General features: G+C 41.2%; 1 protein-coding gene across 3 annotated transcripts; it reads right to left on the bottom strand.

Annotated features, from left to right (window-relative positions):
• Positions 1–398: 398 nt before the first annotated feature.
• Positions 399–25,756, bottom strand: MPP3 (membrane palmitoylated protein 3). 3 transcript variants are annotated; one of them, XM_038163217.1, is made up of 19 exons: positions 25,534–25,756; positions 22,680–22,790; positions 21,183–21,301; positions 20,616–20,693; positions 17,880–17,960; positions 17,328–17,465; positions 16,322–16,403; positions 15,451–15,536; positions 13,927–14,001; positions 12,794–12,990; positions 11,154–11,218; positions 10,018–10,038; positions 8,280–8,318; positions 7,137–7,301; positions 6,373–6,453; positions 4,915–5,008; positions 4,107–4,215; positions 2,787–2,909; positions 399–1,894 (listed from the first exon to the last, which is right to left on the bottom strand). In XM_038163217.1, exons 2-19 carry the CDS (start codon positions 22,702–22,704, stop codon positions 1,712–1,714), a joined length of 1,761 nt encoding a protein of 586 aa, XP_038019145.1. In that variant the 5' UTR covers positions 22,705–22,790; positions 25,534–25,756; the 3' UTR covers positions 399–1,711. The 3 variants fall into 3 exon arrangements, with proteins under 3 accessions (XP_038019145.1, XP_038019143.1, XP_038019144.1); XM_038163215.1 differs by having other exon boundaries at positions 8,280–8,321; positions 25,534–25,752; XM_038163216.1 differs by having other exon boundaries at positions 399–1,891; positions 8,280–8,321; positions 25,534–25,750.
• Between the last annotated feature and the right edge of the window lie 1,107 nt (positions 25,757–26,863).

The raw sequence follows: 26,863 nt of genomic DNA, 5'->3' as shown, positions 1-26,863 counted from the left end.
ATTTATTATTTTCATAAAATGACTTAGTTTGAACTGCTGTTGCTGAAATAATTTTTAAAAAATATTTTCCTCCGTTTTTCATAGGATCAAGGTTCATCTGTCATGAATGGCCTCTCTAAGAATCCTTTTTGGTGGCTGTGCTGGCACATGGCTGCAGAGCTGACAGCCCACTGCATGTAGAGGAGTCCTCAGCATTTTTTGAGGGCACGAGGCTGCAGCACTGACAAGTGCAGGGACCTGCCCGGGAAAAGTTCTTGTTTTTGTAGCAGTGGGAACAGAACCTCAATGCCCATGGGCAGGACCATACCTGGAAGTTCTCATTTGGAGAGGATGGATGGGGGGGATTCTTCTACACAACTTTTTGGGCTTGACATAATGTAGATTCAGTGACACTGGTATGTAAGAAAAGTGCTTTTAATATGCAACTTTTAGTTCTGCTAAATGGCATGGAACAAGAAGAACATTATCTGTTAAGACAGAAGGAACAAGACTGGTACACCAAAAGGTCTTGTTTAAAGGGCACAATACACAGGAAATACCAGACCTCAGCAGGCAAGTGAAAACAGGAACTAGTTACAGCTAACATGCACCTGTACAATGCTCTCCCCTTCATCCCCCAAGGATAAAGCACAGCTACAGAATCAACCCTGCATCGTCAAAAATACTCAAAAATACTGTATATTCAAGTCTCCTCAATTATATACAAGGTCCTCTAACAGTTTTCTTCTTCAGGCCAGTTAGATGCTCTGGAAACCTTTACCAGTTTTGGAACAGAAATAATCATAAATGCTGGAAGGATGATGCTTTTGACCTGTAGCTCCTCCTTTTAGTGCCCTTTTGGAGCTGTTCCATTGGTGTCAAGGCTGTGTCCCACCAGGTAGCACAGGCAAAGATGTTTTGCAGAAAGAAAGCTTCTTAAGTGTCCCGTTTTAGAGCCATATGCAGTTGTTTTCATGTGCACTATAAAAACATGTGTTTTAGGAGCTGGCCAGTCTTACAGGTACACTCAGAGGTTGTTCAGCATTTGTGACTGGGAAAGTTGGCATAAGCTGTGCAAGAGCAGACAATACCTGTGATCTGTGCAAGACAATTTGGAGTACTGGGAGATGTGATGGACATAAAAACCCCTTCTACAGCTGGCCTAGTTTTTAATGCCTAACTAAAGGATTTGCAATTAATGCTTCTGTGTGAAGGGAAGCATGTTTTGCTCACCAGTTGATCTTCTGAGTAACTGGTGAAAGAAACCACTCTCCAAAGAACACTTCCCACCCAGCTGAAGGAGCTTGTTTCCAAGGGGAACTTCATTCCGAGGTTTTAAATCTAGCCACAAAATTTGTGGTTAGAATTGTGGCCAAAGGACAAACCTTCCATCTTGTCAGTGTCTCAGCACAAAATGCTTTGGAAGTGTGGGAGCCTCTGAGAAACACCACTGTAACAAAATGCAAAATTTCCTGTCTAAAGATCAGTAAAAGACTGGACTGGCTTATTTGGTCTGAGTATCAACTTCTAAATGACAGCTGCTGTTCAAAATTTTGACTTGAAAAGGCAGTGTCAGCTTGTGACCTTGTTTAGTCTTTCCTTAAACAGTCTTTATTTATTGCCTTCTAGGTAAGACCAGCAGTTTTGAAGCAAATTCAATGTACTTCCCTTTTCTAATTCACGTATTTACAGAACATTTTTATACAGTCTTTCCCTCAAACATGGTAACAAGCTATGACCTAACCCAGCTGACTGGCACCCAAAATGAATCCTTGTTTAGTTTATCTAACACAGTTTTCAGCTCGTTACATGCACTCTGGAGATCTTCTTTCACCAGTACAGTGTCAATTAAATGGCCATACTGCTCTTCAATGAATGCTGCTGAATTTATAATTTCCTGCTGTTCTTCATCCTGCTGATCAACACAAGGTGTTGGTATGAAATTTACAACATTTTGAAGTTTATTAGCACAATGAGTCATTACTCTGAGAACATGCAACAAAAGCTGCTACCATTAGGAAAAGGTAGATATTGAATTGATAGATATATAACTGAAGATATTAAAACTGAGATCCAGGAGCAGAATGCTACAGGCAGCTGTTCCAAAAAATGCAAGGTGTCTCAGGGAAGGGGGAAAACATGTTACAGGAGGGACATGAAATGGTGATACTTTGTTTTATGTAGTTAGAGTAGCTGCCTAACCCAAGATATGGGAACCACACTCCTCAAAAAAGGAAAAGGAATGCTGCATACACTGTTCCAAGTTCAGTATTTTTGAGGGCTTACACAAAAAGTTACCAAGTGAACTAAGTTCTGTAACATAAATTTAAGTTCAGGGTACCCAAAGTGATGACATTATGCACTCTGTTCAGGTTTGCACACCAAGCTGCAGCTGATCCAGGTTTGACCCTCAAGACATCCATACTGTGTTTTGTGAGTACACCACTGGCTGACACTGGTGTAGGTGTCACTTTGGGGGTATAACAAAATCACCTTTTGATGGGGCTGCTCATCAGAAATGTAAAATGATTGTTGGGTTTATCTGAGTTCAGCAGCAACTTCCCCTGCTGCAGACCTGATGATGTACCCAGATCCATATGGAAGACTGGCTTTGTGTTACTTTAAAACTTGAGGAGATAAGGAATCAAAAATTCCATTCTGAAGCTGCACCTGAAAGGCTACAGGACCTACTTAGTGCCCCACCTGAACTGTTGTTATGTTAGAGGAGCTCTTTCATGTAACACAAGTGCTAGCCCCAATACTTTTTTCATGTCTAACAAGAAGAGATTACAAGTTGGAATACTTACCAGGGGGGATGAGATTTCTTCTGACATGTGAGATTTTAAGGCGTGTTTTTTCTTTTCTGAAATGAGAGGCTTCACAAAGATAACATAAGGCTTAAACTCAGGAGTCCTCAAGTGCTTCACTGCCTGTGAACAGATGGTTTTTGTTGTCAGACTTCTTTTAGCTGTATGTCCATGATACTCAAGCTGGTTTCAGTGGTTTCACTGGTACTGTGGTGTGAAGTCCTGTTTCCTACACCTCTGACCACAGCAAGCTTTAGCTGTTCAAACAAAGGCTAAAGCCAATGTCCTGGCTTCCAAAGAGTGCATGGAGCATGGCCAGAACAGCACTGGCAAGGACATGGTAAAAAATACCAAGGAAAGTATAAAAAGCCATGACTTCATGGGCAGGTTATGGTTTGCTTCACCTAAGCAGCCAAACACTGCAAATTTTAAACTTGGAATTCATCTGAGGTAGTACCACAAGCCTTTTCCCACCCCAGTTACAAAATCTGGAACAAATTTTCAGGTATTAACTCACAGCATGGGGGTGTTAAGAGCAGATCTGCTGGCAGTGCTTACACTGTCCTGTCCTGGGGTGATTCATGGGGTTACTGTGTTCTGGATCTGCACCCAAAAATGGGTACTGCATCTTTGAGATCCTACAATGACAGCCTTGGGGGGTGGGGTGTGCTGTGGCCAGCATTTTTAAAACCAGAACTAGAATGGAAACAACAACTTTGTTCTAAGGATTCTCTCCAGGACCTGAGCAGGCTGGGACAGGGTTTTTAAAATCAGAACTAGAATGGAAGCAACAGCTTTGCTGTAAGGATTCTCTCCAGGACCTGAGCAGGCTGGGACAGGGATGCACACTGGTCCTACAGCAAGGGAAAAGTCCCACAGTGAGGACTACTGAAGAGACATCCAGGCTGTGCTGGATTCAGCCCTTTTCTGACCCAGAGATGGGGTAACTGAGAGGTGTTTTAAAAACTTTTATTCCATTTTCAGTCCCATGTGAAGGGTGAGACAATACAGATGTTCTAATTCACACCATCACAATCAGAAGCCAATTATTTCCTAATTACAATACACTCTAAGTGTTTCTTGGCCTGTCAGCTTTTGCCACCCCATGCTGTAAATGCATCTCAAATTACCCCTCGTGGCTCCTACTACAGTGCATCTTTCACAGTTCTGTTTCTCTGAAGTATCCAGTGTTATTTGCAAGGCATGTCCCAGCTGGACATGCAGGACCTGTAACCACTGCACTGCATTCCCAAGAGTCCCACTCTGCTCAGGCAGCAGGAAATCATATTTGCATTTCTCAAAAGAAGCTGCAGAACTTACTTCAGGAACCACATCCACCAAACAAACCTTCTTTTTGGCCATCACAGACCGGATTGCCTCCAGACTTGTGCCATACAAATTTTCTTTGTACTCTCCGTGTTCCACAAATCTAAAAAGTCAAGACACTTTTAAATACCATCTACAAAAAAATTTAACAATATTTAACATTTGATAGCTCTTTCCTGAAGTCAAAGCAGTCAAAGAGGGAGGAGAGAGGCAGAAAACCAGGGGTGGGTGTGGAGGGATTTTATTTTTTTTACTTTTTTTTTCCCTTCCTTGCTTAGTAGCCATTCTTCATAAATCACTAACAGTTAATCAGCACTGCTGACAGAAAGGGGAAGAAGAAAGGCTGTTTTTCACAGAAAACAGAACAAAGCTGGCAAGGCAATGGACTGCAATTCTCCCATCTTTTGGGAGACTAGTAAAGATCTGAACTTGGAAACATGTTCAGGCTCACAAGGGCAGGTATAACCACAGGGTCAACACCACACACTTTCAAGGAGAGTTGTGAATAAAACCTTTTACCCATCATATTTAACAGACAGTGAACAGATTCAATTCACTAGATTCAATTCTGACCAATCATTATGCAGTTTAAATTCTAACTCAGGATCCTCCTACTGGTGTTATTCCTAAATTGCTTCCAGCTAAATGTTTGAGTTTGTTTTAACAGTCCACACTCAGTAAAGAGCTTTTTACTTAAAAGCTGAATCCTTCTAATTGTCACCTTTGGTATTCATGTGATGTAAAACTGAGCAAGCAATATTTTTAAATAGTCAATTATACCAGTATCTTAAAATTAACTCACTTGTTTTGCTGCACATCTGTCTCAAATGATTGCTTAGAAACAAAATTGTATTCTACTCCCTCTCTCTCATGACTTTTCCTTGTCCTTGTTGTATCTAGAAGAGAAGGGAAGCAGGACATGGGAGACACATCAGCCCTTGCAAATGCTTTCTCTACTTAGCTCCAGTCACATTTTCACAACTTCAAACAACAAAGTTACACAGTGGCAAACTCAAATGAACAGAATATAAATCAGACCGTATGATTTTGTTTTAATCTCAAATATTGTAGGACCAAAAATGAAGTTGTTTTGCTCCCAGGAGTGCTGTAACTAACAAAACAAAAATTAGGAAGCATCCTTCTTACAGCTGGTAGATTTAGCAGAGTATATCCCACAGAAAACAGTGTAACCTTAATTGTTTGGAATTCTGGACTCTCATTTTCTTGGGAAGCTCAAAAATAAAACCAGGAAATATATAAAGTCCTATTATGCCTTTGAATTTACAGTGAGAATATTGATGGCTGTTTTCAAGGTATTGTGTGCATAACTATGTGAGTCCCTTACTTTTGGTGCAGTTTTTTTTGTAATTGTTATTACTGTAGGAGAAGCTTTGATCATTCTACAAATCAGTGCCAGACCATAAAAGTGATGTCTGCTATTTTTTTTGGTGTATGTTTAAATTCAAGTAGGAATTACTCCCTTGAGTTCTTTGCTAACTTACTGAAGTCTGCCTGAATAACTTTTTTAAAAAATGTTTTAAATAACATATAAACAGTGCCCTCAATGTTAATTTTTTGGATTCAAAAAGTAGCTTGTTGGGGAATAAAAATAAAAGTTGATTTTTTGTGAGTGTGTGTCTGATAATTCCTTTTCTTTTAGAAAAGAATCCAGTTAGAGAAATTCAGTGTAACTCTAGCCACAAAGCCATGCAAGAATCCCTGATTTCTCTATTACTCTGACTTGCTTGTTTGAACAGCCTAGATATACTAATCAACAACTTAAAATCTTGCCCAAATTTTGACTTTATTGCTGTCTGCTTTTTTTTTAAACTGCAGCTGTAATGCTGTTCACAAGAAAAATCACCTTCTTATAAACACACAATGTTTTGGCTGACTTTCAAGATTATCACACCAGCTCTTTTTGCTGGTCACATTCCATTTTTTCTTCCTGCATTCAGTTTTTCTTTTAACAGACATTGAGAAAATGCAATCTGCCCACTCAGGAAAAGACAATTAAAAAACCCCACTGAGCTGACAGAATTCCAAAATGCAGATGTGCCAAGTTCCATAATGATTTATTCACCTATTAAGGGCAAACACAGGATACTACGATGAGAAAAATAATTAAGTTTTTTAATGAAATATGCATATAATCAATAGCCAGAACAGAAATGATCATTAGTGCAGATGGCAGGACATTCATTAGACAGCATTTATGGAATACAGATGTAACAAACACAAGTCAGTAAGTTTTACTCACGTGGAACTGCAACACCATACTCCTGGGGGTTCTCTGACACAACTTTCTGCTTGAGCTCACTTAACTTGGCCCCCAAACAACCTAATAAAATAAAATAAAACTGTCTGATAGCTTTCTGTGTGAGATGAAATACTGCAGAAAATAAATGTAGCAGTTTCACACAAAGAATATGATTCAGGAGTGTGCTTGAAGAAACCTCTTCATGGGAGAACTCATGACCTGCTCTGCCATATTCTGCTTTGAAGATCAGCAGGAAGAAATTTAATTCTTTGAACAAGTGCTGGACAATCACCTGGCAGGCACTAAATGAGGAAATCTGATCTTGGCTGTCAGTTCTATGAGATACCCTTGAATTTTAGGGCATCCTGAGAAACTGGCTCAGCACAAGGCTGATAAGCTGAAATGAAATTGCATGCAAAATCTTGTTAGGTATTTCTAACATCTGCCTCTTCATCAATGGTTCTGACAGCCTAACACTGCAGTAAAAATAAAAACCAAAGGAAAGTGAGTCAGAAAAATGAGAAAATGTCCTGCATCATTATTTTTAGAAGGATTTGGTGAGTTTGATTCCTTGCTTAGTTTTTTCCTGTTTTTCTTTTTTTTAATGTAATTTAAAATACAAAAGTGACTTCTGACAAAAACCAGAAAAACATTTTAAAAAACCAACAAAACCCCCAAACCAAACCTCTGGAAAAGCCTCTGGAAGTGCAGGATAAGGGAAGAGGGAAAAATGTGAAAACCTTTGAACCAGCTGGGTACCTTACCAATCAAAACCACCAGCCTCTGCTGTTCACCAGGCTGCTGCTGATATTTTGTGACTTCTTCATACGTGAGGAACTCTGCTCCATCTGCCTGCTCTGCTTGCTTGCCTTCGCTGCCATTGTTCTCCTTCTCTTTTCGACTCAGCCTAAAGCTCCTGCGTAAACCAGCTGGGCACAAACCAGAAAATAAAGATAAACCCCAGATTTCCCAACTTGGTCAGCCTCAAGTTATTGTCTTCAAATGTGAGTTACTCCCATAAATTTTGTTTATAATCAAATCAGTGCAGAAATGCTCGGATTATAGGAGAAATCTGTAACAAAAGCTGATACCATTAGGAAAAGGTGTTGAAGATATTAAACGTGAGATCAAGGAGCAGAGTGCTACTGGCAGCTGATCCAAAAAATGCAAAGGGCTCCAGGGAAAGGGGAAAATATGGATATGGGATAGAAAACCTCACATCCCATTGATTATGGGATAGAAAACCTAACATCCCATTGCATATGGGAGAGAAACCTTAATATATGGGATAAAAAAAACTAACATCCCATTGCATATGGGATAAAAAACCTCACATATGGGATAGAAAAACTCACATCCCATTGAATATGGGATAGGAAATCTAACATATGGGATAGAAACCCTAACATCCCATTGAATATGGGATGGAAACCCTAACATCCCATTGCATATGGGATACAAAACCTCACATCCCATTGAATATGGGATGGAAACCCTAACACCCCACTGCATATGGGATAGAAAACTTCACAAATGGCATAGAAAACCTAACATCCCATTCAGTATGGCATAGAAAACCTCACATCCCATTGCATATGGGATAGAAAACCTCACATCCCATTGCATATGGGACACAAAACCTAACAACCAACCTATAATAAAATCCCCCTCATATAACTGTAGCTGCCAAGTATTGGTTATGCCCAAGTCAGATTATGCCCCTTCAGAGATAATTTAATTTATGAATGTATGGGACATTCATTTCAACAGTCCAGTTTGAATTTTTTAATGTGGAGGTGGGTTTTTTTAGGGGGTTTTATTGGGTGGGGGTGATTTGTTTTCATTTTGGTTCTGGGTTTGTTGGGGTGGGTGAGCTAGGGAACAGGTAAAGGGTTTTGGTTACTCACCTATGTAGTGTCCATTGAAATATCCTTCACAGTCACAGTCTTCTGTAAATTAAAAAGCAAGGAGATGTGGGTGGGGCACAGGGGAAAGGAGAGTGAGAGGGAGGAAGGAAATATCTTAGACAATGTGTGTGACACAAGTCAGGCTCATTGGCAAGGAAAGAAATTTTAGATCCTGCATTGTTTGCAGGTACTTTTTTAACATAATCATGGCTAATTCTAAAAAGAACTTGCCCTGAGTAGTGGTTTATATTTGAAAAAATCCTTGACTTCGACATTGAACTCGAGAATTTTAGATCTTGGTATTTACAGTTCCCAGAGTTTATGCTTTGCAGCATTCATGACATTTGATTAGTATGAGACTCGGGCTTGAGTAAAAAAGAAGACTCCACAAACAGAGAGTTCTTTTTTAAATTAATAACTTTATAAATGAGTATGATTAGGAAAGAAAATTGCCTCTCCTGATATTTCATTATCATGTGGGCTTGAAAAAAGGGCGTCAGAAATGACAAAGATGAACTCTCACCCCCTTCATTCTGACCAAGTTAAATTATCTTTATTAAAAAAAATAAAGATTTGATGCTTTGGTCTATACACATCTGTAAAATACCACGTTAAAAACCCCCAACCTCCTCAAATTACAGCCACCCCCAAGGCCCCTGAAGTGTGTATAATAAAACCAGGATACTTAGCTGCAAAAAAATACTCTGCAATCCTAAAGGAATACTGAATTCTCAAACTTCCTGAAAGAGGGATGCCTAGTTGACATTTAGGCACCTTGTAATATTTACAGAACTCTACTCATTTTGAGGTGGTGGTGTATGGGATAAACCCAACCAAAAGCAAAAATATACAGCACTTAAACCTTTCACCAAAGGTGCCAGCCAAGAGAGGACTTTGTTTTTTAAGGAATAATTGTAATCAAGTAATGCCAATGTGTGCTCCCAAAACACTGGAGTCTAAGAAATGAAGAGAATATTTTAAGAATTTTAAGAAAATTTAAGAAATTTTTAAAGAAAATTTAAGAATTCAAAGAAAAAATACAAATAGCAATGGTATCAATCCATAGCTAGGGTCAGAGCTGTTTTGTTTGTTTATTTTCTGCTGCTCAAGGCAGGCTCTTTCAGACTTGTGTTTGACAGCTGGCCATGACTGCTGCACTCTAATTACAGAATATGAGCTGTACTTTCATCAAAGCTGATGGAATACTCAACACTTGGAACGTGAATATCAACAAGCAACTGTAACGTGGAAAAAAAAATCACAGCACATGGAATTCAACAGGAAATACCTGATATTTGGAAAGGCAGCTGGTACAAGACATATATACTGCATAAACCAGAGTTGTTCATAATGGAAACAGCACAGAAAACAATGAAGACAAATCACTTAGGATTGACGTGGTGCCCTAAAATGTTAAACCCCAATATTTCTTTATTTTTTAAACATATCAGATACAAAGACTGCAATTAACTTGCAAGTCTTTGAACCTCACTCAGAAACCTCCAGAACATGTAAATACATCTCAGGAGACAAATCTTTTCTCTTGAAGCACAAGCAAACTTGGAAGTCACCATTACTTAAGTCATCGGCCTGAATGAGATTAGTTTAAATAATAACTCACAAAGAAAATGTCCTAGGAACAACACAGCAACTGTTCTCTTTAGAATTGGAGCAAGTATTTCAGGAAACACTTTGGTTGTTCATATTCAGGCAGAAAGTGAGTTAGGAGAGCACCTACCTTTGTCAGAAGACTGATCATCTGTAAGTTAGCATGAAAGGCAGAGTTGGGATGATATTAAAAGATGGACAAATAATTGAGCAAAATTAGAGAAAATGGAAAGGAAGGTTCTGGTTTAATTTGCTTAACAGGCTTTTCTATCTTAAAAAAAAGTACTGCAATACAATACCCTTATCAAGTGATTAAAGAATTTTGGGCTGAAATGCAGCTGTTATAACCAGTTATCAGCTCAATTGTCGTGAAAACATCTGAGATACAGCTAAAGCAGCACTCCTCATTACATGCCTCCTCATTTGAGTGTAATGGAAACTAATCTGGAAAAGCTTCATTTCAATCAGTAATGCTGTTTTATAACTTGATTGAGCATCTTCCCTCCCTGTAGCACAAGAACACCTGCATCTCATCATGCACCAAAGGCACAAAATCACTTCTGTTACTCCAAAGGATTTCCAGAATCCTTGTCTACACGAGGGTGGCAGTCCCATATCAACAGTGCTAAAATACCCAAGAGCAACAGAAACACATTTTGGGATAATTGTAACTCCTTCTGCTTTCCAGCACTCCCTAGCAATTTCCTCACAAGCAGAGTTTTTGCGAGTAATTCAGTGACAGAGACTGCAGAGCTGTAAACAACAATCACTCTGAAGTCTACTTAAGACCAGCTCTGTAATATTAAGCCTGAAATACAGATTATATTTCCAGCTCCAGTGATTTTTATCCTCCTTAAAGCTACACTTTATTTCTGTATGACTTTAGAGTAGTTTCATGCACTCATATAAGAATTTTGAGAAGTATGCATTAGGTTATTTTTGCAGTTTTCAAGTCTCAAACCACAGGAAAAAAAAGTGTGAGCAAATTTTAAAGCATCTAAATATGTAAGGCCTCATGTTCTTAAGAGCAGGAAGAGAGGGACAGCTATGATTTTTGAAAACAGTAAGCACCAGCAACACTGGAAAAAGCTCAAACCCAAATCCTCCCCCATGGCAGCTTGTGTCCATGCATATCCACCAATGGCAGATGGTATTTAAAATATCAATCGGGGGGAAATACACTCAAACACATCATTATTTGAATAACAGAAAAACTGAGAACTCAGTAGCAATTAAAGCATCACTGAAAGAAGAGAACAGACTCACATAATGGTTTCTTCAGAGTTCTGGTATTCTGCAGAGTGCCTGCTGTTCTCCTGTAAGTCAGTCGTCTGAAGAGAAAATAATATTTTAGATATGTAAACTCAGAATTACAGAGAATTTATAGCATGGAAAATCAAGAATGACATAGTGCTTTTAAAAAAAAAAAATTGAAATGTCTCTGATTTAACTATTTAAAAGGCTTTATTTAAAACTTTGACAGTCTCAGATTGTTACTGGTAAGGGAACGAAAAGAAAATTTTAAAACATTTTATGCTTTCATGTACCAGAGCACAGAAATCAATAGTTTATCAATCTGGGTTTTTTTTCTATTTCCCTTTTGCCCACATGATCTTTTTTTGCAACATTAAGAAAAGTAGATAACCTTTGTCCAAAGCAGTCATTGAGCTGAGCATAAGCAGAAATGATTCACCTTTTCCAGATCAGTTTGAAGTTTTCTGTTATTTACTAGTAAACAAACCAAGTTACCCAGCTTGTGTGAAAACGTAAGGAGTATCAAGTAAAATTTTTATAAGTGCTAAAATCACAAACCAGATCACAATTCCTATTTGCTCAACACCTCCCACCAAAATCCCAACACCAAAAACACCCAAAAAACCCTGCACAAAAATCCAACCCTCAAGAAACCCTTCTCTGCTGGCAACTGAAACAACAATTTCCTCCCAAATGTTCTTTTTTCCCCAATATTTAAACAGACAAAAGATGCTGCTCAGGCATTCTACAGTCACTCAGGGAAACAGACACTGAAGCAATTTCTACATTCTTTTTACTTGTACATCTTTTTACTTTTTTACAACGTTGAAAAAATTTAAAAGACTGCAGTGCAGCAGTGCAGCAGCATTTTTTGATATATATGCATGCTCAGGAAGAAGGAAACAGCTGTAGAGGCAGAATTTGCCTCATTTTTCAAAGGAGCTTTCATGTAGTGGAGCCAAGAGCTCAATCAGAAACCTCATGGAAATCACACAGGCCAGCAACAGCATCAGACCTGTTCAATTGTTAGATACCCCCTCTGCAACATCCACAATCCAAAAGAGACATTTAGAGTGATTTGCAGCAAGAATCTCAAAGTGAGACCAGTGGATTGAAACAGATTCCTTCTCAAAACAGGATTTCTGTACTGGAAAGACAAGAACTGAGGGATATTTTGCTTTAGAAGGTACATGTATCTTGCTGTGAAAACAGAGAAATTTCAAGCTCTAGAAGCTAAATACTCTCTTAGGAGCCAGAAGAAAAATCAGATCATAATATCTGTGCACAAATTCTAAATAATGACAATAAATCTGTGGAAGCACAAGGCTGTGAAATCCAGCCACATAACCATAAGCCAAGACGGTTAAGAGACTGATATTTCACTTTTCATTTCATACATGTTTAGCAAGTGCTTGTGTCCTCATGCTACAAGCATTAAGACAATGGCAAAACACTCAAATCAAGCTAGGAAGTTTATTATATAACTGGAGAAGATGGAGCTTTTTAGCACTTTCCTCTTAGCTGAATTTACCTTGGCATGACAGTGCCCTTCATTTACTGTGAGAAAATCTCAGCATAAAATCAATTCATCAATATAGTGACACTGTATACACGTGAAATAAAAATAAAACCTGTAATCTTTGCAGACAAACCTTTCTTGGAACTGTTTTGAGGGGATCAAGCCTGCTCTGAGGTTGGTGTCCCCAACACGTTTGGCTTGCCACCAGGTAGGATCATCCTGGCTCACAACCTCCAGCACGTGGCGGCGTTTAAAGGGCAGCCCGGCCTCCTGGCAAGGAATGGCTCTGTCTTCTTTGGGGTTATAGCAGAAAAGTGCCCTCATGAACACCTGCAAAAGAAAGGGAACACGGCAATTCTTCTTGTCTTATCTGGATTTTCAAATGTCTGCCTTAAAAAGGCTTTCCCCAATGCTAACACTGTTAATGATATATATACTTTATCCCTCCTGCAAGCACTCAAAAATACAGACACCTAGCAGTTCATGCAGAAAAATAAATTAACTTTCCAGCACATACCCAGTAATTACATATCAGAATTGTGGAACATGAAAGTCAAAAGACCAAAGTTCCGAGAAACACAGATCATAATCTACATTAAGTACAAAATGCAATAAAGGAATGGTTGGGAAAAAAAAAAAGGGGAGGGAGAAAACAATAAAAATGGATTTTTGGCAAAGTTGCCCAATTGTAAAGATTGTCCTTAAAATGTTCCTTTAATGCATCAAAATCTACTATTGTACTTCATATCTTAACACAATTTAACACAACAGCAGAACCACTTCAGAAAGTGATTTGTGGGCTTCAAGGATCAGCAAGCAGGAGCAGGGAGGCAGAGAGGCTGGCAGAGCAATCTTGTGAGGGACCATCTGAGCAAGCACTTATTGCTGAGCAGGTAGGGCAGGTGAAACGGGCTGATGGGGTCACATGGTGGATGCAGCTCTGCTTGTAGAGAGGTCCATTTGCACTCCAGTGAGTGGCAAAATGCCCAGAGATAATGGACAGACCGCAGCTGCCACGGTGAGAGGAGACAGCAGAACACTAAATTTAATGACACGTACCAAAAAGAAGAGGCAGGATTTCAGAAATGCTATAAAAGAACATGTGCCAAGATGGAGAGGAGAAGAGTCACGAATAGAAGGGTGCTGCACAAGGAAGCACTGTGCTATCTTTGTAGCTCAATTAGGAGTCTGTGGCACTTCCCTCTGGAGCAGGAATGTTGCATTTACAGAGGTGTCAAGATGTGCCTCAGCGTTTCAGCTGCATACCTTGCTGTCTTTGAGACGGTCTTCTTCTTTGATGGCTGGAATTATCTTCAGTGTTATTGACCCTTGAGACTGAGCCTGAGAAAAACAGAAATGCTTTTTTACTTTGAAAGCAGGACAAGGATACAATGCAGACTATTCAAGCTCCAGTTAAAGAGCTAGCAGCTGTCTCCTCAGAACTCTAACGGGCCAAGCTAATCCACTATTTAACTGCATTACAGAGACTATCAGGATGTTCCAGGACTCCACAACAGCGTCTTGCCCATGGAGACATCCACAGTAACTACTTGGCTAAAACATATTAAGACCTGCATTAAAATTCCTTTGTTTGCTTGTAGCAATTGCATGAATTCCTGGCCTACAGTTCAGAGTACATTACATATTTCTGTGGCTTTCAGTACAACACTGACTTAAATTTTTTCGGACTAATAATTTTAAAGTGTTGCTTTGAAAAATACTGCTGTGTTTTCTCCATATAGTGGCTAACTTGTTAGAATGAAATATAAGCATCTACAAAATAAACACCTACTTTCACTCTAGAAATCTTCGCTAGGAAATCACAATTATTAGTTACAGTAAACTAAAAAGCACTTCTAGGTCCTTCAGGAATCTAGAATGGGTTTATGTCATCTGTTTTAGATGCCTTATTTTGCACGAGGTGAACTGTGTTGTAGGGAAGCCTGCAGTTCTGCACAGATTAAAAAGCAAACACAAACATTTGTAGCTTTTCTTCAAAAAATAAACCATGAAAAAGTAAGTGTTATACTTCAGGCATTAACTCACATGGGACATATGTAATTAGAAATTACACAGGACAGATAAACAGCATCCCAAGATCCCCATAAATAAAACTTTACACACTATTTCAAAGTGGTTTTGACACCCCCTGCCTCCCAAGTTAAAAGCAGTCATTGGCATTATTTGGGATTATTTAATCTAAACTGAAATTAGGTGATGGAACTGACACCAGTCTCCTTACTGTGGCTCTAACTCCACTCCACATCAAGACAAGGGGGAACCACAAGAGGGAAATCAGAGGTAAAGAAGCATAAGAGCTACACCACTTTCTACCAAGATTTGTGGGTATTCATGTTAGAGAAGCCTGAAGCAAGAAATTGCTCATGTCACCAGGAATCTGCTGGTGAAGAACAGACTGACAGCTCCACCGAGCACACGGACAAGGCTCTCTTCAGCTTCCTAACACACCACATTATGGGTCATCTTCTAGGAGCGTATTTATAATTTGCATTTTGGTGGCCATAAACAAAGCATTACAGGGAAGTTCTTGACAGAGCAACACGTTAACTTTGTATTTGTATCTTACTTGGTACCAATCCAGTTCGCAGAAGTTTCTGAAGTCAAAAGGAGAAGACTAATCCACTGGGAGAAGAAAAATTCTTAATGCAAAGACAAGCAGGGATTGCATCTTTTAGCTCTATATTTTAAACTCATGGTTAAATTTCATCATCTACTGTAATTACTAGATCACCAAACAGAAAAGATCTTGAAATGAAAATCAGTGCAGACCAAAATCTGACTTATTTCTTCTGGTCGTTTGTGAAGCACAGTAATACCATTGACTTCTCTTAGTTCATCTCCAACGTGGACAAGACCTGAAAAGATGGTAAGTAAATTAAAGTACGTCCAGAGACTGGAAAGCACTCCTCCTCTGATGTCCAGCCCAAGTCATTAGCATGTACTTCCTCTCCTCCCTCATCCAGACGGATGGATTTAGTACCAAAGCCAGGTGCCTTTGTTGGAAATGTGCCTCAGCCTCCTGCATTTATTCCTAATGGCACTTTTTTTTCCATGCAGCACAGTCTCAAAGGAGAGCAGCATGCAGACAGGCAACTTGTGGCAAAGAACTCTGGAAAATCACTATTTGGATCAGCGTTAAGTATGCAAAACTGGAATAGTTTCATGAGTGTGCCCAAATCTTATGAAGTCAGGAGACATACTGCTGACTATAAAGGCAGGAATGACATGTCTGTCACCTGACAGATCAATACTTCACACTCACAGGAAGAATGCTACACAAAATTTTTTTTTAACAAGCCATGAAGAGACTCTATAAGATCTAGGTTTATCCAGTTCAATAAGAAATGTTGTACTTGTCATATGTATAGCTATTGTTAACTGACATAAAAGAATTTCTCAGTAAAGCAAACAGAAAACAAGACATGATACGCTGACTAAACCAAGCTACTAGATTAAAAATTGAAAACATTATTTGCATTTTTCTAAAGCTCAGAAAACATCCCTGTTTTCATTTTTTCCTAATAAAAAGCATATGTAATTAGAGTAACAGATTACTGATGAAGCATAGAAATGAGAGAGCATGCTCAGCTAACTTCAGAGGTTTCCAAATGCAATCAGAAATGTACTAGTGCAATCATACCACTGCGATCAGCTGCACCACCTCTCATGATCCTTGCTACAATCACAGCTCCTGTGTGTTCATCTCTTCTGATGGTAGCTCCCTGAAATAAAACACACCCCCACCCAAAAAAGGTAAGATATGTGCCCTGAATTCAGCAACCAGTATAACGCGTATGGTCTTACGTCTTTTAAACTGGAATTAATTTATTCAATGGATTTCCTCTTTATCCTTGGTGATTTCCACCATTACTCAAGTTTTGCCCATGTCCTGGACAAAGACATGGGGAGGTGCACCCACCTTCCCTCCTGCTGGCTTTGCTAAGTGCTTACACTTCCTGCATTACTGTGGTCATCAAAGTCACTCAAGTGTGCAGAAGAGCTTATTGTAACAAATTCCTTCTCCTCCCCTTCTGAATCTTTGCCCAATACAGTCAGTACTTTTATATGTAAAAACAACAAAAGCCAAGTAATTGGGGTTTTTTTCCTCCTTCTACTTCTGCTGGCAATACAAAGCTTTAATCAGAAATTCAGTCACTGCTCCCTTCTACTACTATGATACACAGAAAGCAGATTTCTTTCCTAATACAACCATTTTTCCTTAGAGAATCAATTCTTTCCATTTGTATAAAATGAGAACCTTGACAATATAATGTTTATACACAGGTATCAAACATACTCTCACTGACTTTCATGCAAATGAACACATTAGGTCATTGAATGTCAGCTACAGTATCAAAAGAATGAATACATATAATCAGCTTAATTGCTTCAACATATACAGATTCTTCACTGTGTTTACTGTGCTAACTGGCATCATAACACATGACCATAAAGCAGCTAAATGCAAAATTGTGGAGGTGCATCTATCATTTACCAAATTGTTTTTTATGTTATTTTATAAGCTTCAGAATACTCCAAGTTTCTGAAGGCTATTTCATCACGTCTTCAAGTATCTCCTCCATACTCACAAAAACACTCTTGCACTATAAAGTTTTATGACTAGAGATGGGTGATCTAATATGTACCAAGGGTTCTTTATTTTTCACTAGCCGAACAATTTTCACTGATTCCTCATCAAAATCATCATCAAAATTATCGGGGAGAGGTGGAAGAGCTGGGTCAAAGTTCTTCTGTGCTACAGTGTCATGTACTACAAGCATTGCCTGCACAAAGGAAATAAAAAACAGTAATGTAATGGAGTAATACTACAATTCCCATTCTCATGTTTCCAGAATAAAAGCAAAATTAAACCTCCCCCTTTCCACCTCACCACAAACCCTCCAAAAAATATTTCCCAATTACCTTACCCATCATGTAAACTACATACTGGTGTATGTCAATATTCAAAATAAATCCAGGCAACAACAAAGCTCAGCTTACAAAAAACAAAGTGGACAATGAAAAGCAAGAAGGTATCCTTTCCTTCTCCTTTTCTTTTTTCACATCCTAAAGTCTGTGCAGGAAATCCCAGTGGAACAGAAGCTTGGAGGAGGCTTCTATATAACTTTTCTGTTACAAAATGTTCTATCACAATTCTGCAAAGGCATTTCTTTATGGTCCCCAATGTGATTTTTTACCCTGAGATGTGGTGTTGACAACAGCTGAAGCAGCTCTTTTTCTTCATTATTCACTGGTGCTGTCTGCAACTCTTCTATTACCTTTAAAATAAAGATTTACAACCTCAAAATTAATGGAGTCCACCAAACAAGGTCATGTATTTACATTTCTGTTGAGTGTTTGCTAACATCTATCATCCATCAAAGTAGTGTGTACAGATCAAAACTGATCCCAGTCCATAGTTTCTGCATGAAACCTGAAAGAAACCAAAGTTTCTTTAGCTATTTTTATTAGATAGTACAGAAAACAGCATCAGGAATCAGAATAATAATCCCTAAACATACATTTTAAGAGTCATTCCATCAATAGGATTTCAGGAGTAAGCTCTGAAATTTTAAATTCTATATGGAATACATAAACGATACCTGAAACAACACTCTTGTGCTTGTATTATTTGATAAAAGAACTTTAAACTTTTCTGCAATCATCTAGTATTACCTGTGTGGAACATGCAACATAACTTTCCTTGTTCCCCTGCAAAACCCGGACACCAAAATATGCCTTGGACTCTCAAGCACTTTAAATGAAAGATGAGAGAAATAATGGAGGCACTTCTGCACTGGGCTGAGTGGGTGCGAGGAGAGAGAAGGCAGGGGAGGGAGGAGGAAGGGAAAATGGGTTGAGGCAAAAGAGATTTCCTTACCCTGCTAAGGGCTCTAAGCAGGGAAGTCATATCGTTCTATAAAAAACTTCTCTGCTGTTCTGAAGATGGAAATTTAGTATGACTTGACAGGTAGCAATGCTGAAACTTTTGTGGAGGTGGTACACTGCGTGTGGGAACAGGGAGAGGGGGTGTGCTGCCTGTTGAGGGGGGCACTGGGGTCTCCTGACTTTGAAAAGGGAAATATTCCAGCTCCCAAACCTTCCACTGCCCCTTCCTATGCTATGGCAGAAAACAGGTGCATGTAAAGAGTCAGCAAATGCAGAATAAATTGCATTTCACAGGCGCAGGGCATCGTGTCACACACCAATCTAAGACACAACTCTGCTCTGTGAACAGACTGGGGCATGAACTGATTGAGAGCAGCCCTTAGGAGAGTGACCTGAGCATCCTGGTAGATGAAACACCAGCTACATGATGGCAACGTGTGCTTGCAGTTGAGAAAGACAACTGTATCTCAGCCTGCATGGAGAGAAGCAGGGCAACCAGGTCAGGGGAGGTGATCCTGTCCATCCCCCTGTCCTCTTGAGTCCCCCTCACCAAGAGATCAGGGGAGGTGATCCTGTCCCTCCTCCCGTCTCTCCTGTCCTCTTGAGTCCCCCTCACCAAGAGATCCGGGGAGGTGATCCTGTCCATCCCCCTGTCTCTCCTGAGACCCCCTCACCCAGAGATCCAGGGAGGTGATCCTGTCCATCCCCCTGTTCTCATAAGACCCCCTCACCCAGAGATCCGGGGAGGTGATCCTGTCCATCCCCCTGTTCTCATGAGACCCCCTCACCCAGAGATCCAGGGAGGTGATCCTGTCCCTCCTCCTGTCTCTCCTGTTCTCCTGAGCCCCCCTCACCCAGAGCAGTGTCCAGCTCGAGTCCCCTGTGCACAGACCTGTTCTAGTGCATCCACAGGAGGATCACCAAAATGCTCAGAGGGCTGCAACACCTCTCCAATGAGGAAAGCATGAGACAGTTGGGATTGCACAGCTTGGAGGAGAGAGGGCTTGGGGAGACTTTACTGCTGTCATTCAGTGTGGAAGAGGTTTTACTGCAACTTCTGTGAGCCAGAGAGAAGGTTGAGAAGAGGATCCATGTTTACCCCTGAAAGAATTTTCTACCAAGGTCACTGACACAGAAACCAAGAAAGGAAGGAGAAATAAGAGAAACCTGCAATTGCTTATTCCATTGTTTGTCTTTTGTGACCAATGAGTAAAGTGTAAGCTTATGAGCTTTGTAAGAATGTATAAAAAGCAGGCATGTCATAATTAAACCAGTTTGAAGCCTTCTGAAAATGGAGTGTGTTGCCTTGTGCTGTCTCTGTCTCAACTACGACAATTCAGCACATAAAGGAGGTTTACAAGAGAGAGAAAAGCTCTTTACCAAGACCTGTAGGGACAGGACATGGGGTAGCAGTTTTAAATTGAAAGAGCAGATTTAGATTGGATATAAGGAAGAATTAGATTATCCATGCTTAGATTGGATATAAGGAATATATTTTTTATGATGAAGGTGCTGAGATGCTAGAACATCTGCATGGTGAGATGCTGGAAACGAGGCTGCCAAGAGAAGTCTGGGATGTCCCAACACTGGAAATGTTCAAAATCAGGATAAACAGAGCAATCTGATCCAGGGAAAGGTGAGCCTGCCTGTGGTGGTTAGATGAGATCTCCTTTCAAGGTCCCTCCAACCCAAACCAACAGCAGTGCTGCCTGGGTTGCAGTGGTTTTAATGCTGAACAGAAGACTGAATGCTCAGCTGGGAGAGCCTACTGTCAACACAGGGCTGGTGGCTTTTTGCAGCCTCTCCCTTAGGAAGGCCATTCATAACATCCTTTCCTTCTACCTGAATGTGTCCATCTTCACCAGACATTTAATGACTTGGTGTTTTTCAGCTCTCATTTCCTCGATTAACCATGGCCAACAGATTACAAAGACAGTGGGGAAGATGACAAATATGTTCACATGTAGGACAATTGCAAAGCTTTGATTTGTTAGAAAAGCAGGCACAAATAATAGGAAAATTAGGAGACAAGAATTTTTACTCACATCTTCAACTAATCCTGCTGCACTATGTAAAACAGGAGTTGGACTCTGCCTCTCATAATGACGCAGCTTTTCATGAATCTGAAAAAAGATTATACAGGGATAGTTCTACAGAGAGATACAAAACTTTCTAAATACACCTACACTGGAATATTTTTCTATTTAAGGAACATTATTTTTCTGACACATCTCAGATAAATTATCTCTCTTAGGGTTATTTTTGTTTTATTTAGGACTCTTAGTTTTCTTTTTGCTCATGGTAGTTTCAGACAGAAAATCTGTAAAGACTTTAAGAGCATAAGGGCAAAAATGAAGCCATTTCACACTACTTTTTAGCTATGGGGTACTTACTGTATGTTCATTTTAGCAAGAAGAGCAGAAAAAATGATTTCTGAACAAAATATGCTAATTGTCAAACATTATTAATGTTTGTTTTTAAACACACATATGCTTTGGTGGGTACAGAATTCTTAAAAAAAAAGTTTGGCAAAGTAAATGGTTGATGAATCAAGGGAACAGAGAAAAAGTAAACTGTAAGGAGAATGCACATAAATAAATATAAACTTTTACCTTCATCAGGTAGCTGAGACTCCTTTCACTGAAGACATCCCTAAGGAATCCCATCTCCTCTTTATGATTTGAATCAGGTCTTAGCTGAGATGTCAAAAGGGCCAAAGTTTCATGCAACCCTGAGTTCAGATTCAGGACAGAACAAAAACATTGTACACAGGATTTCTCTCTGGACCTTCTACTGCAGACTCAACAGTCACTACATTTATTTGGGTACCATGTTGGTGATCATCGAATCTGCAGAGAGACTTGTGTTTATTTTGTGTTTATCCACCACTCATTTTGCAACACTCCCTTCATAAGTGGCAAACACAGCATCATATTAAGGCAAAAGCTAACAAAGCAATATATATTTTTAAAGAAATTATCTTTCACATTTCCCACTTCATGTTTATTATGCTTTGTTTCCAGAACCCTTTGCTTCCCTCTTACAAATGTTGAATTTTTAGTACCACAGCAGACTCTCAAAATGACTGAATGACCTCCTTCAGCTTACAGGTGTTACCCTGCCCCTTCTACCTCTGAGGCACCTATAACAAGCCAGGCCTGAGCAGAGAAGAAAGGACAGGTGCAGATTTCCATTGTGGTGGAATCAAAGCTTGTGGCTAGTTCTCTAAAAGGTATTTACATCACCAATATCCCAATGTTGCACTGTATAGGGCTAGAAAAATGCCAGATTTTTCATGGTGAACACAAGACCAAAACAAAACAGGAAAGAAAAAAAGGTGGAGGGGGTTCACATCTATTGCTGTGGCTATTCTCTCCATGAACCTCAGAGTGGATTTTGATCCAGGAGACTCAAACTCACTCCTACTTTAACCTTAAGCATCACTTCATATCTATGGCTTCCCCCTGGGCAGCATATTGGAGAAGCTAGTAAAGTAACCTTGAACAAAGTCACTTATTTTAAGTTAAAAGGAAGAATATTTACAAAGTTTACCAACCCCTGTTCACAAAATATTAAGAAATGACACAGCAAGCAGCAGATATGTATGGGCTGATCTTTAATAAGCAGGTGTAGAAGGCACTGTTACACTGAGGGGTCCAACTTTGCCTACAGGAGTCTATCAGAACATATTCAGGTCTATCAGAACATATCCTGGTTTATCAGAACATATCCTGGTTTATCAGAATATACTCAGGCCTATCAGAATATATCCAGGTCTATCAGAATATACTCAGGTCTTTCAGAACATATCCAGGTCTATCAGAACATATCCTTGTTTATCAGAATATATTCAGGTCTATCAGAATATATCCTGGTTTATCAGAATATATTCAGATGCTCTAGGGTTCTTAGGAAACTGTTTCCTGACAAACTTTATTAATTTTCACGTTTTACATTCCACCTTCTTTCTTGCTGGTAATTGCTCAAAAACTCCAGTTGAATTCTCTTAATTCTGTTACATTTTACTCCAATTTGAATTAATTTTATGCATGAAACACCTATGATAAGATTTCAGCCACTGTTCTGTTGAAAGCATGCAGATGAGTTACCTGAGTCCTCTGAAAGCACTGGCATGGCTCTGTTCTTACTCTTAGGGACAAATGTTCAACTTCAACCAAGAGGATTGTTGCTTCTTTCTGGATTGCAGCTCACAGGCAGTCCTGAAATGAGCAAACATCATACCTAAGCTCAAGCATGCAAGAAAAATGTCAGGCATGTAAAAATAGCAATTTTTCTGGTTTTCAGTTTAACCTGAATCCAGCAGAGTTCTGCAGCTGTTCTGCTATGCGAGTAACAATGTAAAATACTAGGTTATGTAATGAAATGTAAGTAAAATGAAAAGTACTAGCTTATATAATAACCATATTGTATCTTGGATAAAGCTGAGGCTGAAGGGAGCCTCTCTCAAGATTGATAGTTTTAACAGGTCTAAATAACTGAAAAAACAGAAGAGAAGGGATGTTTCAAAGCACTGGGAAATATCATGTGCAGAAACAGAGCATGAAGGAAGATGCTACATCACAACATGTTCTGGGGCTTCCTGAAAGCTCGTCTCAAAGAAGTGTACACATCCCTGAATTCTGCTGGAAACCATGCTACAGTTACATGCAGCTCCTTGAAGCTGGCAGGACTGGCACTCTGCCAACCTTGGTCACAGGCACTAGGGATGTTATAAAAAATAAAGCTACTTCCACTGCTCAGGAGTCACGGCTTTAGATATTTCTCTTGCAGATTTCTCTTGTCACTCAGAGCAAATTACTCCAGAGCATTATTTTTTTTTAATAAAGAAAAAAAAAAAGCAAAACTGAATCTGTGTGTATAATTGCCAGTCCAAGATGAAATAGTGTTTTAGGGCACTTACAATCTTGTTCATGCTTACAAAATTCATTGGAGTAGTATTTGCATAAAAATAAACTTCCATAACAGCATGCAGACTCCAACTCTTTGCTGAATACAAAAAAGGATGCTCCCTGTGTTTCTATTTGTAGATAATCTCTGATATTTTGGTTGCGTGAAACAAGTTTGATGGTCTTCCAATTCAAATTTTCTTGACTAGCTGCCTGAAAATACCACAGTACTGCATGGCAAATTAGCATTTCCTTATTTAGAATTTTCTACATTCCTGAGTTTCTCTACAACACAGTGAAATGCTAAGCTCAACAGTCACCTGTGTTTTACACCCTGTATTTTCTACCACTGCAATTAATTAATCCATCTGGGCATCAAAACATAACTGGAGTTCTCTAAATAAATTAACTGAGTGTTGAAATTTCACTGGAATCCATGGATTGTGCTCCAGTGCATTATATATACTATACCTTTATTTAAACACTCTTATCACCTATTGCTTAGAAGAAATAAACATTTCACTCACACACTTCATGCCAAAGAAATTGATGGGCTAGTTTGGTTCCTTGACTATGGCATTTCATTTGACACATATTTAAATATTCTCAAATTATTAACAAAGAACTTTAATTGCATGCTTCATCTTTGCTACAATGTGTGCTTCCTACAGTCAAACCTACTTAGCACCAAACCCCACAGAAAGCCAAGTTATTCTCCAGATTCTTAGTGAAAGAAAAACCCATACAGGAACCTGAAAACATATTTCAGCATCTTAAAAACCTGACAGCAAACTCAGGAGCATCAGAATTAGTCGAGTTAGGCACAGCAATCAAAATGGAGGCTTCCCCTAGAGGCATCTTCCATGCTCTGTAAAAATACCGTTACACTGAACTGCCTGGAATGAACACTCCAAAGAATGAAACGCATTCCATACCCAGGGCTGGCTCCCAGAGGTATTAAAATCAGCCCCAGCATGTGAATGTGATGTTTTGCAAGATGGGTCTCAAAACCATGAATCTGTCAATAGGCTCAAATACACTTTCCCTCTTTAAAAATATCTACCTAAACCTTAAATCATTTTTCACACATATCCTTGCCCAGCTGGTCCCAAGACCGAATTCCTGAAGCGCCTTTCTCATCTAGAAAAAGGGTTGTTAGTATTTGGAAAGGGCTAAATAAACTCAACTGATCCTTGCCACGGGGTCAAAGCAGGAGATAAAACAGAAGCATAATATGACCTGGCATATCCCCATTAACTTATAGAATAAACCTACTGCGGTTCACAGCCTAACACAACATAAAGCTCCTGTAATCCAGATTGTATCATTCAAAGCATTCAGAAAGCAACTGCAGTTCAACATTTTACATGGCCCCGGCGATGAGGTCAGAAGATGCATCACTATGCTAAGCGAGGCACAGGTGATAGCTGACGGCCACACAGGATTTCTCCTCCTGTCAAACCTGAGTAAAGCTTCTTCACGGGTACCCCCTTTAGCAGGGAAAAAGGCACCAGTCTGGTGCTGGCCGAAGCCAGCAGACAAAACCGCACAACCCTGCTGGGCACCTCGGGGCCAGACTCTTCCCCCGAGCCCGCAGGTCAGGGGCAGCCCCGGCCCAGCGCTCCGGGCTCGGCAGGGCAACCCTCGGGCGGTGTGGGGGCCCGCTGACAGCCCACCGGCAACCCCGGCAAGGGCTGTCCCGCCCCGGAGAGCTTTATGTGAGCTCCACCGAGCCGGTGATACTTGCGGGCCCAGAGCTCCTCACAGCCCCACCGCGTACGGAGCGAGGCTGCGCTCCGCACCGGACCAGAGAGACGGCCCTGCCCGAGCCGCTTCCCGAGCCGAGCACGCTCCTGGCCCACATCCACCAGGCAGCCCTAACCCGGACCGAGCCCCCGGGCACACCCAGCGCACCCGCGGGCTCCCTCACGCCGGGCCGCGCCTCGAAGGCAGCGCCGGCGCCCGGCCCGAAGCGCCGCAAAATGGCGCCGCCCCCGCCGCCTCAGCGGCCCCCGCGCCGCGTCCCGGGCCCGGCGCTGCCCCGGGCCGCCGTTACCTGCGGGAGGGCCCGGGCTGGGCTCCTGCGGCGCTGGAGGTTGCCCCGGCCGGCGGCGGAGCTGCCCGCAGCCTGCTGCGCACCTCGCTCATGCGCCCTCGGAGCCCTTGTAGGCGCGCCTCCCTCCTTCCCTGCCTCCCTCCCCCAAGCTGCCACGGCCTGAGGGGCGGCTGGATCGCCCCGCTGCGGCGGTTCGCAGCGAAATCGGGGCCTCAGCACCGTCAGGGTTAGCGGCTGCCGGCTCCGCTCCGGGGACTCCGGGGACCCGCTCCGGGGGACTCCGGGGACTCCGGGGACCCGCTCCGGGGGCTCGCTCCGGGGACTCCGGGGACTCGCTCCAGAGCTGGCGGCTCCGGACGCGGCTCCGGGGGAGCTCCGGACGGACCTGGGCGCTGCCTCGGCCCGGCCTCCGGAGTTCCCTTATTGAAGTCACCCTTGGGCACTGTCAGGAAAGTCCAAAACGCCAGAGGTCTGTGTCCAAAAAGGAGACAGAGGAGTCCTTCAACTTTATTCGAATAAAGGGAGAGAGTTCACTGGGGCACACACCCGTGGGATTTTCTCTCTCGGGGTTTCAGAGGACTCAGGCTCCCTTTTATTCTAACTCCTGCCCGCACGGTGCCCTGTTCCTTTGCCCATTGCTGAGGTACCAGGAGGGTGCCGCCTTCCCGAACCGCCTACCCCATACCCCCCCTTGAACCTGGCATTTCACCTCGAAGTTCAGCCTTGTGCAGACCTTTGCCTATCTCAGGAGCCAAGCTGTCCGGGCCGGTAACAAACCTGCTGCCCAAAGTCAGTAGAGACATTAAAACCCATTTCAACGATGTTAACACCCCCTACCTTCATCCATTAAATTATTTGTGAAGACACGAGTAGTTAATTTAGTAGCTGACACAGGGCTGAGTTTTGGAACCAGTATGAGAATAATGTTGATAACACACTGATAGCTTTGGTTGTCGCTAAGCAGTGCTTATCCTAAGCCAAGGACTTTTTTGTGTCTCGTTCTCTGGCAGGGAGGAGGTGCACACAAAAGCTGAGTGGGAGAATAGCCAGAACAGGTTATGGACAGGCCAAAGGATGTTCCACACCACAGAACATCACACTCTATATATAAATTGCGGGAGGGCACTGACAGGAGTTCAGGGACAGAGTCTGCTATCAGCTGGCAGGCGGTGAGATTATATTGTGCATCACTTGCGTGTTTTTGCCTGGGTTACATGGGCTCGGCCAGACACCTCCGGCGCTGGACCCGCCCCGAGCCCCGGTTCTCCCAACCACTGTCTCCACGGCCCGGCCCAGTCCGGCCCGGCCCAGCCCAGTTCACTCCGCCCCA

The sequence above is a fragment of the Motacilla alba genome, chromosome 27 (assembly GCF_015832195.1).
Source record: "Motacilla alba alba isolate MOTALB_02 chromosome 27, Motacilla_alba_V1.0_pri, whole genome shotgun sequence".
In the NCBI taxonomy this organism is placed as follows: Eukaryota; Metazoa; Chordata; class Aves; order Passeriformes; family Motacillidae; genus Motacilla; species Motacilla alba.
The sequence above is the reverse complement of the archived record's forward strand: the minus strand, read 5'-3'. Positions and strand labels throughout refer to the sequence as shown.

Bases quoted from the DNA above. Each gene is read 5' to 3' on its own strand.
- MPP3 (XM_038163215.1), bottom strand. From the start codon at position 22,704: ATGCCAGTGCTTTCAGAGGACTCAG. The intron at 17,961-20,615 runs GTGAGTAAAAAT...TTTATTTTAAAG, and splicing joins CAGCAGGATTAGTTGAAGAT to GTAATAGAAGAGTTGCAGAC. The intron at 7,302-8,279 runs GTGAGTAACCAA...GTTTGTGCCCAG, and splicing joins TTTCAATGGACACTACATAG to CTGGTTTACGCAGGAGCTTT.